The sequence below is a fragment of the Carcharhinus amblyrhynchos genome, chromosome 31 (assembly GCF_965287045.1).
Source record: "Carcharhinus amblyrhynchos chromosome 31, sCarAmb.v2.hapA, whole genome shotgun sequence".
NCBI classification, from domain to species: Eukaryota; Metazoa; Chordata; class Chondrichthyes; order Carcharhiniformes; family Carcharhinidae; genus Carcharhinus; species Carcharhinus amblyrhynchos.
In genome coordinates, this window is record NC_137354.1 from 627,888 (window position 1) to 643,976 (window position 16,089).

Here is a 16,089-nt window from a genome sequence, read left to right on the forward strand (position 1 = left end):
AATTCAAGCTGGAGAAATGGGAACTGAAGTAAAGCAAAAAGAATCCACAAAAAGTGGGGATAGGGAGCTGGCAATCCAGGGCCTGGAGAAGGATGGCGGCTCTGTAACCCGAAGAAACAGGTTTGTGTTTGAAGGAAAAGTTTTCCCCGACGCTGAAGGATGTGGAACCGAAGCAGAAACATTCAGGAATTTCCTGACTCCGGATCCGGCGCAGTGGCTCCGCTTCGGGCTTTCGGGGGTTAATTTAGATTCCACGTGATCTGCGCATGTCCGGACTACAATCCCAAGGTGCATCAGGACCGCCCACGTGACTCATTTACGGCAGGACTACATTTCCCACAGGGCTCTGCGGCGCGGGGTTAGTTCAAACTCTGCCCTCTGATTGGTTACCGTTTCAGAGGGCAATTCCCGGATGAGGAGAAACCCGAACCGGAAATGGCGTCATCGCCGCCCGGCTAACGTTCCCGAGGACACTTCGCGTTCTGTTTTCCTGAATTTTGAATTTTTCGGCTTTTCAGCCTCTGAGCCCATTCAAGGAACCGGATTTGATTTATTTTTTATTTCAAAATCTGAAGCGATGACACTACAATTCCCAGTAGGCTGAGCGCCCTGCTACGCGACATTTTGCAACACTTTACACCGGGCGGAATCTAATTGGCCGAGACCACACCACCTCTGCACGAATCAGGATGGAGCTCAGGGACCGGTGGGGCTGTGGCAGTAACGGGGCCGTTGATTGGATTGGCGGCGATCAGGTGACCGGGTGGTTATGGCGCTGAGGTGTTTTTTCTGTTAAGGCCCCGAGTGGAGCAGCGAGAGCGACAGAGCCGGGGGGCGGCGGTGAGTCTGCGGCCTCTCAGCTGGGGAGGGGGGGGGGGAAGTGGGGGAAGTGGGACGGGGTCTGTGCCCCCGCCCCGGGTCTGTGCCCCCGCCCCGGGTCTGTGCCCCCGCCCCGGGTCTGTGCCCCCGCCCCGGGTCTGTGCCCCCGCCCCGGGTCTGTGCCCCCGCCCCGGGGCCGCTTCCCAGGGGCGGGGGAGAACTACAGACGCCGTCTTCCCCCGCCTCATGGAGCGGAGAGACCCCCCCCCCCCTCTCCATTCTGGGTCACAGACTGGAATCACTTTACCCCCGGGGCACAAACCTGTTTGTTAGTTTGAGCTTTTGGGTATCCCTAGCCAGGCTGGCTCTGGCAGATTGGCCACTTCGGGAATTAAGGGGTGGGTGGAAATTGGGAATTGAAGCCCAAGATCAGCCATGTCTGTGTTGAATGATGGATCAGTCTTGATGGGCCATGTGGCCCACACATGATCCTCTTTTTGATATCTCTTTTATTATTTTTGATGCTGCATTAATTTTGTGCCTTCCTGGTGCTCTTTAATACCCTTCTCATTGTGAAATGTGACTTATTAAAGCCACCACCGTGGCCTGAATCAGCAGCCAGCATTCACTGCCATTATTGGACTATTTCATTTCCACAGCCGCTTTAATTCTGAGACCGCGTCCACAGGCATTTAGAAACACAAGGATTGATTGAGAGTGGAAAATCATGTCTCACAAATTTGAGTTTTCCGAAGGGTAACCAAGAAGGTAGATGAGGGCAGTGCAGTTGATGTTGTCTACGTGGACTTTAGGAAGGCCTTTGTCAAGGACCGCATGGTAGTTTGTTGCATAAGGTCAAATCTCATGGGATCCAGGGGGAGGTAGCTAAGTGGATACAAAATTGGCTTGATGACCGACGCCAGAAGATGTAGATGGTTGTTTTTCAACCTAGTGGTCTGTGACCGGCAGTGTGCTTCAGGGATTGGTGCTGGGTCCACTGTTATTTGTCATTAATATAAATGATTTTGAATGAGAATTTAGTAGGCAGAGTTAGTAAGTTTGCAGATGGCACCAAGATTGGTGGCATAATGGACAGCGAAGAAGGTTATCAAGCATTGCAATGGGATCTTGATCAGTTGGGCCAGTGGGCTGACGAATGGCTAATGGAGTTTAATTTAGATAAATGCGAGATGATGCATTTTGATAGATCAAACCAGGGCAGGACTTACTCAGTTAATGGTAGGGTGTTGGGGAGAGTAATAGAACAAAGAGATCTAGGGGTGCATGTTCATAGCTTCTTGAGAGTGGAGTCACATATGAACACAGTAGTGACAAAGGCATTCAGCATGCTTGGTTTCATTGGTCAGAACATTGAATACAGGAGTTGGGACGTCTTGTTGAAGTTGTACAAGACATTGGTAAGGCCACACTTGGAATACTGTGTGCAATTCTGGTCACCCTATTATAGAAAGGATATTATTAAACTAGAAAGAGTGCAAAAAAGATTTACTAGGATGCTACCATGACTTGATGGCTTAAGTTGTAAGGAAAGGCTGGGTAGACTGGGACTTTTATCTCTGGAGTGTAGGACGCTTAGGGGTGTTCTTATAGAGGCCTATAAAATAATGAGGGGCATAGATCAGCTAGATAGTCAATGTCTTTTCCCAAAGGCAGGGTGTCTAAAATGAGAGGACATAGGTTTAAGGTGAGGCAGGAGAGATACAAGTGTCAGAGGGTCAATTTTTTTTTACAGTGAGGATGGTGAGTGTCAGGAACAAGCTGCCAGAGATGATAGTAGAGGCAGGTACAATTTTGACTTTTAAGAAGTGTTTAGACAGTTATGTGGGTATAGAGGGATTTGGGAACACTGGTAGTTGGGACTAGCTTAGTGGTTTAGGAAAAGGGGTGGCGTGGACAAGTTGGACCAAAGGGCCTGTGCCATGCTGTAAATCTCTGATTCTAAATATGATATGCCTCTTCAAGAGGTTATTGTTAAAAACACAAATGGTTTGTTAGTGAGCTCACCATTGCTACCCTGTCCAATCTACAAATGGCTCCAGTTATGTCTTGGACTTGTCTGGATTGAAACGATCACACGTATAATGCCAAAATTACTAGTCAATTACTGCACTCCAGTCTCGGTGTTTGATCAGATTTGCTGGGAATATTCCCTAAGTCTTTTTGAAATTAGCAAGAGTCTTTAAATTTTAATTTGAAACTAGAAATCAGTCAGGTTTTCTAATGAAAAGAACATTTTTGAAAGATTTGCATCAAACGAAGTGAAGAGCTCGTCACCTATTTTGGAATGGTGGTGCAATGCTGCAAGTTTTGAATGATTGGTCTGTGGAATGAGTATGTTTTATTTACAAGTTTTGAGCAGTTATTGATATGTTTTGCAATTTTTGAGTTTGTGCTTATGCTGCAAAATTAAGCAGGTAGTGTGTGGATTCAAATTTTAGGACATCACAGACCTGGATGAATGTTACTAATGCACATGCTTTCCCCACCAAAATAAGTTAAAATTAGAGCTTGGCTGTTCAAAAGTAAAATCAGAAGTGCTTGCTCACACATCAGCTACAGGAAATCTGGAGTCTGCTCCTCACAAAAGGCCAAGGGTCAATTAAAATTTTCAAGATCAACATCACTAGATTTTGTGATGAAACAATATCTTTCATAATGAGTGGAGTTGAGTTGCGGCTCATCCATGGTCTAATTATGTGGCAGAACAGACTCAGGGGGCTCAATGGCCTAATTCAGTTTGTGTTTCCTTGTGCTAAACCTAATCTAGGAAGAGAAGGGTTGTGTTGAATTTCATGCTTGCATCACTTTTTGGATGGAGTAGTATTTGTTTGCAGGTAATATTTTGCTACTGCTCGTAAATAAAATTTAGCACAAGAAGAATGTATTGATGGGCATGCAAAGGCCACATACACAAGGTTACCCTGTGCGTCTGGCTCTTTTCAGTTAGCTTATTATTGACCAGTCGTCACCTTGTATAAAAATGTCAGTGACTATCTCTCCATCGTTATGGAAAGCCAACTCCCTGTGTTCTTTTCTTGTACACTAAATTCTTAAATTTGAAGTTAGTAACGTTATGGACGTGGTTTACTGACCAGTATTTATAACAGTACTTATCTGTAGAATTATCCTGCCCGACGAACAAGATACATTATTAAATCAGCCGCATTTAGATGGCAGCCATTTGTTGTTTACTGTATTCTGTTCAGAATTGTGTTCTCACACCACTGAAACACGCTAGAGACCTCAAGGTAATTGTAATATTAGAACATAGAACATTACAGCGCAGAACAGGCCCTTCGGCCCACGATGTTGCGCCGACCAATTGAAAAGCAATGACCCTCTAACCTAAACCAATCCCTTTCCATCCATAAACCTATCCACAGATCTCTTAAACGCCCCCAAACTAGGTGCATTTACAACTGCAGCAGGCAGGGCATTCCAATCCCTCACCACCCTCTGGGTAAAGAACCTACCTCTGACATCCGTCCAATAACTACCACCCCTTAGTTTAAAGCTATGCCCCCTCGTGCTAGCTTTCTCCATCCGATGAAAAAGGCTATCACTGTCCACCCTGTCTAAACCTCTAATCATCTTATATGTTTCAATAAGGTCCCCTCTTAGCCGCCTTCTTTCTAACGAAAACAACCTCAAATCCCTCAGTCTCTCCTCATAGGACCTCCCCTCCATACCAGGCAACATCCTGGTAAACCTCCTCTGCACCCTCTCCAATGCCTCCACATCCTTCCTATAATGTGGGGACCAGAACTGCACACAATACTCCAAGTGCGGTCACACCAGAGTTTTGTACAGTTGCAGCATGACGCTGCGGCTCCTAAATTCAATCCCCCTACCAATAAACGCCAAGACACTGTATGCCTTCCTAACAACCTTATCTACTTGATTCCCAACTTTCAGGGATCTATGTACACATACACCTAGATCCCTCTGTTCATCAACACTATTCAGAGTCCTACCATTAGCCCTATACTCTACACATCTGTTATTCCTGCCAAAGTGAATTACCTCACACTTTTCCGCATTAAACTCCATCCACCACCTCTCGGCCCAGCTCTGCAACTTGGTGGTGACATGGTGGTATTATCACTAAACTAGTAATCCAGAGAGACAGGCCTAATGCTCTGGAGACCTTGGAAGCTGGTGGAATTTGAATTCAATTTTTAAAAAAAATCTGGAATAAAAACTTTATCTATGAAACAAATTGTCGTTTGTGTATAAAAACCTATCTGGCTCACTTAAGGAAGGAAATCTACTGTCCTTACCTGATCTGGTCTACATGTAGTTTACTTTTCATTATTCTTTGAAATGGAGCAGCGTGCCACTCAGTTCAATTAGGGATGGACAATAAATGCTGGCCTTGCTAGTGGTGCCCACATCCCATGAAAATTTGATGTGCTTTCACCACTTTTCCACTTCAGGAACTAGAACGAGGCAAGCGAGAGAGCATTGTGGGGGTGGGGGAAGGGGCTGTCTGCTGAGGGTGAAAAGACTGCATTCAGAATTCTATTTGTAAAAGTTAAATTGTACACTAAAGGATGAATGACAACTTCCCTTTAAGTTTCTCAGATGGTGAGGATTTTGATGACTTCTGCAATGTAAAAGCAACTCCTTGCTGATCTGTTCATATCTAATAATGCAGGACTTCTCAGCATGCTGTTCAGTGTACTATTAATTGAAAATATTGGATTCTGTTTGAACTATTAAATTTTGTGCATTATTTAAATATTCATCTAGGCCAGGATTTTACCTTTTAATATGTAAATTTCAGTGACTTCTTGTCAAATTTGGACAGTGTTCTGACGATCCACATTTCTGGGTGGAATTTCATCTTGGAATGGTAGAGGTATGAGAACAGGACACTTCTGCTCATGGTACCTGCTCTGTATATTAACCCCCATCTCCACACCTCAGTTTCATAAATTCTTAATGTCATTGCTAAACAAAAATTTGTTGATCTTGGTTTAGAAGTTTTCAATTATTTCCAGCTTGGACAGCTATTTTCAGAATGTTCCAGATTTCTATTGCCCCTTGCATGAAGGAGTGTGAGATGTATACCTTATTCACTAGAGCACAGGATCGTCAGTGCTTCAATACAGGCAGGTTTAATGTGTGAATTGTTAGGAAATGTTTAATTGCACCTCTGGGCCTGGCCATTTACTTAAAACTAGTGCAGAAGTGGGACTTTCTAAACCAATCAGAAGTTACATTGAAGATGATTAACAAAGAGTTGTATGTATTTTCTTGATATGTTTGTTTTAATTACAGAGAATATGAAAGAGGTGTCAACATGACATCAAGATATGGGAAAACATACAGTAAGAAGGGGAGTGCTAGCAACTCCAAGTTTGATGAGGTGTTCTCTGGTAAACGAGCAAAAATAAGCACCAAATGGGGGGAAAGTACCTTCAAGGCTCAACTGAGCCAGAAGAGACCCAGCCTCAAAGTAGAAGCAGTGGAACAGCCCAAACGGCAGAAGATGGAAGATGAGTTGTTGGAAGATCCATTTGGGTTTGACAGTGACGATGATTCTCTCCCTGTGTCATCACGAAATCCAGTTCCAACCAAAGGGCAGCAGTCAGAGTCTTTGAAACCAGCTGATGAGGACAATGCAACCTCTCTGCTTGAGGTTAACAGTATGGTTAATCGACCAATCAGCGGGGATGCTATTGTGTGCAGCAAGTTTGCAGCCTTGGCTGATGTTATCCACAGGAAGAGTGCAGGCAGTGCTGTGGCCTTGTGTCCAGAGATCGAAGGAATTCCGGAATCTGGCAGCAAGTTGAACTGTGTGGGTGAGTGTGTTTTTCTGTTTCAACTGTGGAAATAAGCAGAATGTGCCAACAACTACAACCATCACCACAACTAGTTGAATTGGAAAGGGAAAGCACCAGGTACAATTCATGCTGATGCCACTTCCCTTTTTATAGAATAAAATTTCAGTAGTGATTCTTGGTGTAAGTGTTGAATTTGAGTTGATATTACTATAAAGAACACAGGAATTTGTACGTATGTGTGAACTCCCCTTCTAGATGAGCTGCCATCCTGCATTGCGTACATGGCAGCTACACTCTGTTCCTGCTTCACATTTCATGTTATTTTGCAGAGGGTGTATATCTTGTGCCTTTGTGATGATGAATTGCACTTGAGGGCCTTTTTGGATTTTGAGTGTGTTATACATATCCACATGGCTGCATTAAATGTTTTCCACTGCTGCCTCAGCGCCAGGTTTGATTCTGGCCTTGGGTTACTGTCTGTGCAGTGTCTCCACACTCTCCTTGTGCCTGCATGTGTTTCTTCCCATAGGCTGAAAGATGTGCTGGCTAGGTGCATTGGCCACGCTAAATTCTCCTTTAGTATAATCGACAGGCGCCAGAGTGTGGCTTTCAGATGATTTTCGCTAACTTCATTGTAGTGTTAATGTAAGCCTACTTGTGACACAAATAAATTAAGCTAAAAATACACTTTCTGTGATAATTGTTTATTCTAATCATTTTACCAATGATGGCCATTCTACAATTTATAACTTGTAGATTATATTTCTTATTTTGTCAAAGATTGTTACAGGGTGGGTTTGCCAAGAGATCACCTTGTTCTCTTTCAGTTGGAGACTCTTAAAGGTGAGCCTTTTTACTAAAATCCGTCGTATGTACACATTCTCTCTTGCAGTACCTACTTCATTGGACCAATTGTACAAGACCCAACAAATCCTAATTCACCTGGTCAGTGAACTTTGAGCGACAAGTTTGCTAGCAGTGGGCACTATCTTGTTGGAATTGCCCTCTTCCTTCCAAAAGTGACAGGCTTTATCCCATCAATAAATGGCACAAATAGATTTTTACTATTGAGATGCATCAGCTATCAACAAAGATGTCTGAATTTTTCAAAACTATGTCAGAAGAAACATGTTTCATCTGAAAATAGGGAATTAATTGCTTTGGGCTGTGTCTCAATCTTAGCTGACCACTGCGCTCTGTGATGCTGCTCATTTGGTCATTCTCAAGAATTCTTGGAGTGGCACAGTAGCACAGTGGTTAGCACTGCTGCCTCACAGCGCCAGGGACCCAGGTTCAATTCCTGGCTTGGGTCATGTCTGGAGTTTGCACATTCTCCCTGTGTCTATGTGGGTTTCCCCCAGTTTCCTCCCACAATCTGAAAGACATGTTGGTTAGATGCATTGACCCAGACTGTGGCGACTAGGGGAGCTTCTCAGTAACTTGATTGCAGTCTTAATGTCAGCCTTACTTGTGACTAATAAACTTTTTAGAAAAAACTTTAAAAAATTTGATGGACAACTTGTGACTAAAATCATATATGGGAAATAAAAAGTGACAAAAGTTATGCTTGAGCTATGGGAATTCACTCGGCATGATATTTAAAAAATTGGTGACAAATGAGAGAGAAGTTTTGGTGTCAGATGTGAATGGATGGGGGGGGGGGAATTGGTGTTGGATGGGACTTGGGGAGGGGGGAGGGGTTTGTTGGGTGAAGGGGTGCAATGATGCTTCGCATTGATGTCTGTAATTTACTGGAATAATGGGTCCCAAGTGTTAGATTACCAAGGCTGCTGAATAGCTGTTGTAAGGAAAGCTGTAGAGATAGAGGATGCAAAGCCTCGTGAGTTTTTATCAGTTAATAAATTAGGAATGAAATTTGAAACTGGCAAATGTGCATTATTGTTAAATATCAAGTATTAAAATGGAATAGAGTTATCCGAAGGAGACTGAGAAAGTGATAGCGTTGTGCTTGCCACTTGGAGCTAGTAAAATATTGGGATTGACAGTTCGGACACCAGTGGTTCTGTTGCTACCTTCTGGCAATCCGGTGCTTCGTTATCACCTTCCAGTTAGAAATTGTTCTGAATTTTACTTCACTTTTAGGATAAAGGGAATGAAAAGCAAATCTCTAATGGTTTTCTATTTTACTTCAGATGGTATTAATGATGGTAAAGAACAAAATGTTGCTGGAGCGAATTGGTGTACCTTGGCCTGACTCTATGGTGAGGGAATATTGTTGGGCAGAATCCTACAGCTATTCGTTTAAAGACAACTTTTTTGTGTTTTGCTGATTCACCCCCCCCCCCCCCCCCCCCCCCCGTGTTATCAGCTGACGGAGCATTCTTTGGGCTTCAAACACTCAGCGTCAAGCTGCATTTCAGCTTCAGTTTATGGGGGCGATTTGGTCATTTGAAATACTGAACTACACAGACAACAATGCATTGAGGGTTTGGCTTGGCTTGGCGAGTCAGCTGAATTTTGTAAGTAACAGTAAATTTAAGACAGGTTGTGAGGCCATTCAGCCTGTACACCTTTTTATCAACTAAAGTTAAATTTTATTTTCAAGAACAGAGGATGCTGGAAAGACTCAGCAGGTCTGGCATGATTAGTAAAGAGAGAAATCAAAGTTCATGTTTTGAGTCCTTTGTCAGAATTGAAGGGAGGGAGAATTTTCAGGCTGTGAAAGATTACTTTTATTTTCTGTGTTTTAACATGTGCATCAGTATCAGATACATAACTCTGTCCTGTGCTGAACTTGTGCTTCTGAGCTAACTGCAGGAATCAGTTTCAGTTCTGTCATAGGCAAGCGAAAGCTTGAATATGAGAAATACAGCAGAGAATGAAGCCAGTTGGTCAGCCGTTCTTGTTGTCACTCACCCTGCGCAAGTAAACCATCTTTATAGCCATAAATCAAGGTTGTTTGCCTATCCTTACAGCCTCCTATCCAATCTCTACTCTGCTCCAGAAAATGAGTTTCACAAGCTGTCAGCTCACTGCAGAAGTTTCTCCTGCCTTGAGTTCTGTTCTTGCATTTAATCTAGTATCTGATTCCTTGGTCTTGGCTTTGAGCTACAGAAAACAAGGTTCCATCTACCCTATGCCTTCCTTTCATTTATATAGCACCATTTCAACTGAAGCTGCAGCAATTTGCACAAAGCACGACCTCAATAGCAACTGGGAGGTAATAACTGATCTGTTTTTGATGGCGGTGGAGGGATGAATATTGACCCAGGCAAAGGGAGAAATTGCTTCTCTGTGGCACTGTTCGAAGGTATGATTTGATAATGGGTCAAGTCTCTGGAGTGGGATTTGAGCCTCAACCTTCAGGATTCGAGATGAGTGCTACCAGTGAGAGAGATACTGATGCCTAAATGCCTCAACATATTAATCTGGAAAAGAAATGGCAGAAATTCAAAGTAGTCTTTGCTTATTACTTTATGGATTTTCCCCCAACTTGAATTATAAAAAGCTTTCTATTGGCAAAAAAAATTGGAGAGAAATAAACAGGCCACTAAATCCTGGCGAGGAAAAGCTAGCATGAAGGCTTACTTGAGAAACTGGTTTTCAAGAAAGTTTTTTGAAGGCGGTTATTTGGGAGATCAAGCTTCTGCAATCAATGGTACTGAGAAGGGACAGTGGAGGTGCCAAAACCTGAGCCAGAAAAGATGTAGGAAGAGACATGGGAAGGAGTAAAGCTGTAAATGGACTTGAAGATGACAGCTGAATTTTAGATGAAAAGAATTGGCATATAAAAATTAAAAGTACAGAATTTGAAGTGTTTCAGGTAGTGTCAAAAATCAGAGACTACCTTGGTGAAAAAAGATAGCATTGAGACATGACAACTTGTGCTGAAGGGTCAGAAATCTCAATCATGAATTCTACCTTCCACTCTCCACAGTGATACGAGTGTTTTTAGTGATAGTGACAGACTAATGGGTTGCATGTTAACAAAAAGAAGCAGGAGTTTACATTTGTGTTTAATGTTGTTGGGATATCATATAGCTTATGTTTGTAGACACAGCAGATAATTTGTGTACTGAGTGCACAACTGAACAATTGGTGAGGCAGGGGGAGGTGTTTGTTTCCTTTTGATTGTTCTACCGTTCTCATCCTGTGAGACTGGTTTTTACTCCATTACAGGGAAAGGAGCCAGCTGCTTGGTGAATATCTGGTAAGAGGTTATGGTCTGTTCCAGTCCTAAGATTTAAAATAGTATAAAAGCTGGAGGTAAAGTTAATTGAATATATAAGAAGCCAACATAAAGTGAATAATATGGCAGGAAAGATGACATGTCAATGCTGCAGCATGTGGGAGCTCCTGATCCAGGGCGTGCACATCTGCAGTCAGTGCTTGCAACCTGAACATGGAAAATAGGAGAAGGAGGAGGCCATTCTGCTCTTTCGCCAATCACACAATCCTACAGTGCAGAAGAGGCCCTTCAGCCTATTGAGGCTGCACTGATGCATCAAATGCCCTGACCTGCCCACCTAATCCCACTTGTCAGCACTTGGCCCATAGCCTTGAATGTTAAGGCATGCCAAGAATTCATCCAGGTACTTTTTAAAGGATGTGAGGCAGCCGCCTCCATCGCCCTCTCAGGCAGCTCATTTCCAGACTGTCACCACCCTCAGTGAAAGCTTCTCCTCAAATCCCTCCCCAAATCTCCCACCCTCACTTTTAACTTGTGTCCCCTATAACTGACCCTTCAAAGAAGGGGGACGGCTGCTCCCTATCCATCCTGTCCGTGCCTCTCTTAATCTAGAATATCTTAGTCAGGTCACCCCTCAGTCTTCTCCAGAAAAAAACAACCCAAGCCTATCCAACCTCTCTTTTAAAGCTATATGTTCCATCCCAGGCAATATCCTGGTGAATCTCCTCTGCAACCCCTCCATTGCACTCACGTCCTCCTTAAAATGTGCCGACCAGAACTGCACACTGTACTCCAGCTGTGGTCTCACCAACTTCATCATGACCTCTCTGTTTTTGTAATAATACCCTGATTGATAAAGGCGAACATGCCATATGCCTTTTTTACCACCCTATTCACCTGCCTTTCTGCCTACAGAGATCTATGGACAAACATGCCAAAGTCCCTTTGCTTTTCGGAACTTCCCAGTGTCAGACCTTTCATAGTATACTTCCTTGTCAAATTATTCCTTCCAATGTGCAGCACCTCACACTTTTCAGGGTTTAGTTCCATCTGCCACTTATCTGACCATTTGACCATCTCGTCTCTATCTTCCTGAAACCCAAGATACTCAACCTCATTGTTAACCACTCTGTGTCATTGACAAACTTACTGACCCTTCTCCACCCCCCACGTTGTTATCTATGTCATTTATATAAATGACGAACGATAGGGGGCCCAGCACGGATCCCTGTGGAATGCCACTGGCTTCCAGTCACTATGGTGTGGAGATGTCAATGTTGGACTGGGGTAAACAGAGTAAGTCTCTCAACACCAGGTTAAAGTCCAACAGGTTTATTTGAATTTGCTACCAAATAAACCTGTTGGACTTTAACCTGGTGTTAGACTTCTTACTGTGTCCAGTCACTAAAGCAGCCACCTGTCACCACCATCTGTCTCCTACCGCTAAACCAATTATCAATCCACCTTATCAGATCACCCATGTGCATTAGCCTTCTTAATCAGTCTCCCAGGTGGGACTTTGTCAAACGTTTTGCTGAAATTCATGTAAACTCCAACAACCGCACTCCCCTCGTGCACATACTTGAATACATGCTCAAAAAATTCAATCAAATTTTGTTAGGCATGACCTCCATCCAACAAAACCATGCTGACTATCCCTTATCAAATCTTGCCTCTCCAAATGGAGATAGATCCTCTCCTTCAGAATCTGCTCCAATAGTTTCCCACCACAGACATGAGAGTCACTGGTCTGTAGTTCTCTGGCTTGCCTCTACAACCTTTCTTAAATAGCAGAACCACATTAGCTATTCTCCAGTCCTCTGGCACCTTGATCGGAACTTTCCACACACCTGACGAAGGAATAGCGTTTCCGAAAGCTTGTGGGTTTACTATCAAATAAACTGGTTGGACTTTAACCTGGTGTTGTGAGACGACTTACTGTGTTTACCCCAGTCTGACGCCAGCATCTCCACATCACCTTCCTAGTGGCCAGGGAGGAATTAAAAATTTGGGTCAGAGCCCCTGTAATTTCCTCCCTTGCTTCCAACAACAACCTGGGACATAATTCATCCAGACCTGAGATTTGCCCACTTTTAAGCCTGCCAGTACCTCATCACTCCTTATGATTTTCTCTAGAGCCTCAGTCTCTCTCCCTGGGTTCCATAACTACCTCCTCATTCTCATGGGTGAAGACAGATGTGAGATATTCATTTAACACCCTATCAATGCCCTCTGCCTCCACCCACAGGTTTCCCCCTTGGTCCCCAATGGACCCCGCTCTTTAAATGGTTATCCTCTTCCCATTGATATACTTATAAAATATCTTTAGGACTTTCTTTACTTTTACCAGCCAGAGCTTTCTCATATCCCCTCTTTGCTCTCCTAATTGATTTCTTAAGCTCCATCCTGCATGTTCTGTAAACACTAATGCCTCCGCAGACTTACTCCTCTTATACTTGTTAAAAGCTTGTCTTTTCCTTCTCATTGTATCCTGAATGTCTCTGGCCATCCAGGGTTTTCTGGGTTTGTTACACCTTCCTATTGGCCATTTCCCTCCCACTACTCTTCTGTGGATTTCCCCACAAGCAACTTGTTCCAGTCTACTGTGGACAGATCCTGCCTAATTTTGTTAAAAATGCTCTTCAATTTCCTGCTGATCATCTGGGGTCTATAATAAACACTTAGCAATGTAGTTGTCCCTTTTTTATTCCTAAGCTCTGCTCACAAAACTTCATTTGATGCCCCTTCCAAGATATCATCTCTCCTTACTGCAGTAATTGTCTGCTTAACTAATAATGCAATGCTGCCTCCGCTCTTACCCCTTCCTCTGGGTCGCCTGAAGATTCTATATCCCGGGGTGCCGAGCTGCCAATCTTGCCCCTCACTCAACATGTCTCTGTGATGGCGATTATATCATAATTACGCATGTCAATCCTCACCCTTAACTTATCAGTTTTACCTTTTAATATTCCTGGCATTAAAGTAGAGGCCCTTCAGCCTTGTCTTATTCTCTTGAAACATACTGCTACTGTATTCCTTCTGACCTGATTACTTTTCAATGTTATATTGTGTTCCTATTCTGTTAACAGTCTGGGTCCCCTCCCCCTGCCAAATTGTTTAAAGTGTTCCCAACAGCACTAGCGAGCCCATCAGTAAGGGTGTTAGTCCCATTCTTGTCCAGATGTAGGCTGCCCACCTTGTACAGGTCCCACCTTCCCCAGAAATGGTTCCAGTGATCTAAAACCCTTCATCCTGCACCAACTCTTTAACCACGCATTCATCTGTGCTATTCTCCTATTTCTGTACTCACTAGCTTGTGGCACTGGGAGTAATCCAGAGATTACAACCCAAGAGGTCCTGCTGCTTAGTCTATCGCCTAACTCCCTGAATTCTTGATGCAAGACCTCATTCCCCTTTCTATCTGTCATTGGCACCAACGTGTACCATGAGCTCTGCCTTATCACCCTCCCCCTTCAGGATGCCACTTCTGTGATATCCTGGAGCCTGGAATCAGGAATGTAACATACCATTCATAATAATCATGGCTGATCTCCAACTCAGTAGCCTGATCCTGTTCCCCTCCCCACATATCCTTTGATTTTCCTCCCCTCGCTTCAAATGCTATATCGAACTCCTTCTTGAAAACATGCAATGTATTGGCCTCAATTACGTTCTGTGGTAGCGAATTCCGTCGGCTGACCGCTCCCTGGGTGAAGGAATTTCTCCTCCTCTGTCCTAAATGGTCTACCCTGTATCCTCAGACTGTGACCCCCCGGTTCTCGGCATCCCCACCTTTGGGAACACCCTTCTTGCATCTACGCTGTCTAGTCCTGTTAGAATTTTATAGGTTTTTGTAAGATCCTCCCTCACTGTTCTGAACTTCAGCAAATACAACCCTAACCGACTTGATCTCTCCTCATACTTCAGTCCTGCCATCCCAGGAATCAGTCTGGTGAACCTTCGCTGCACTCCCTCTAGAGCAAGAACATCCTTACTCAGATAAGAAGACCCAAAACTGCGTGTACAATTTCAAGTGCGTCTTCATCAAGACATTCCTGCTGCTGTTAATCCTCTTGCTGTGAAGGCTAGCATACCATTTGCCTTTGCTACTGCCTGTTGCATCTGCGTACTTGCCTTCAGTGACTGGCGTATGAGGACATCCAGGTCTTGTTGCACTTTCTCCTCTCCTAATTTACATCCATTCAGATTGAAATCTGTCTTCTTGCTTTTGCTACCAAAGTGGATAACCTTGCATTTATCCAAATTATATTTCATCTGTCACTCACTCAACTTGTCCAAATCATACTGAAGAAGTTCTGCATCCTCTTCACAGCTCACCCTCCCACCCAGCTTTGTGTCATCTGCAAAATTGGAGCTATTACACTTAGTTCCTTTCGAGCTTCAACTTGGAGTAATTGAACTGGAGACTGAGCCTTAGGCACTGTGATATCAGGGAGGGGGTAAGTTACCTGGCTATTTTGTGCAAGGAGGCAGTTGCAAAACTTAGTGTCTTCTGGTTTGGCCAGCAATGATGTGGAGATGCCAGCGTTGGACTGGGGTAATCACAGTAAGAAGTCTCTCAACACTAGCTTAAAGTCCAACAAGTTTATTTGATAATAAAGCCACAAGTTTTCGGAACATTGCTCCTTCGTCAGGTGAGTGGAAAGTTGTCTGCATTAAACTTTCCACTCACCTCACGAAATAACAGCGTTCCAAAAACTTGTGTGTTTCCTATCAAATAAACCTATTGGACTTTAACCTGGTGCTTTTTTTTTTGAGACTTCTTACTGTGTTTGGCCAGTGACAACAGGCAGGTAAGAGAGCAGGTATGTCAGCCTCTGTAATTACCCAAGAGGTTTACGGTTCACTCAGCATGTTTGGTGGAGAATGAGGGCTGCAGGATGGAAGAGCAAACTGACCATGACACTGTGGTAGGGGAAGCCATTCAAGTGCAGGAGCGAAAAGGCATTTGGTGGTAATAGGTGGCTGTATAGTGAGAGGGATTGACACTGCTCTCTCGAGCAAAGGGCGAGACTCAAGGCAGCTGTGTAGTCTGCCTGATGCCAGTGTTCAGGATGTTTTGGGCCCCATATCTAAGGAAGGATGTGCTAGGCTTGGATGGGTCCAGAGGAGGTTCACAAGAAGGATTCCAGGAATGAAGGGTTGTCATTTGAGGAGCAGTTTAGAAGTCTGGGTCTACACTCAATGTAGAAGGTTGATGGGGGAATCTAATGCAAACTTACAGAATACCAAGGGGCCGAGATAGCGTGGACATGGGGAGGATGTTTCCACTAGTCGCAGAGATTAGAA

At 43.8% G+C, this 16,089-nt stretch overlaps 1 protein-coding gene across 1 annotated transcript in view; it reads left to right on the forward strand.

The window, feature by feature from the left end:
• Window positions 1-751: 751 nt before the first annotated feature.
• The window catches only part of LOC145360575 (wings apart-like protein homolog), a 217,520-nt gene continuing 202,182 nt past the window's right edge, over window positions 752-16,089 (forward strand). Inside the window, exons 1-2 of the mRNA XM_080215902.1 lie at window positions 752-840; window positions 6,124-6,647. Coding sequence (XP_080072028.1) covers window positions 6,146-6,647 — 502 coding nt within the window. The 5' untranslated portion in view covers window positions 752-840; window positions 6,124-6,145. The remainder of the gene's footprint in view (window positions 841-6,123; window positions 6,648-16,089) is intronic.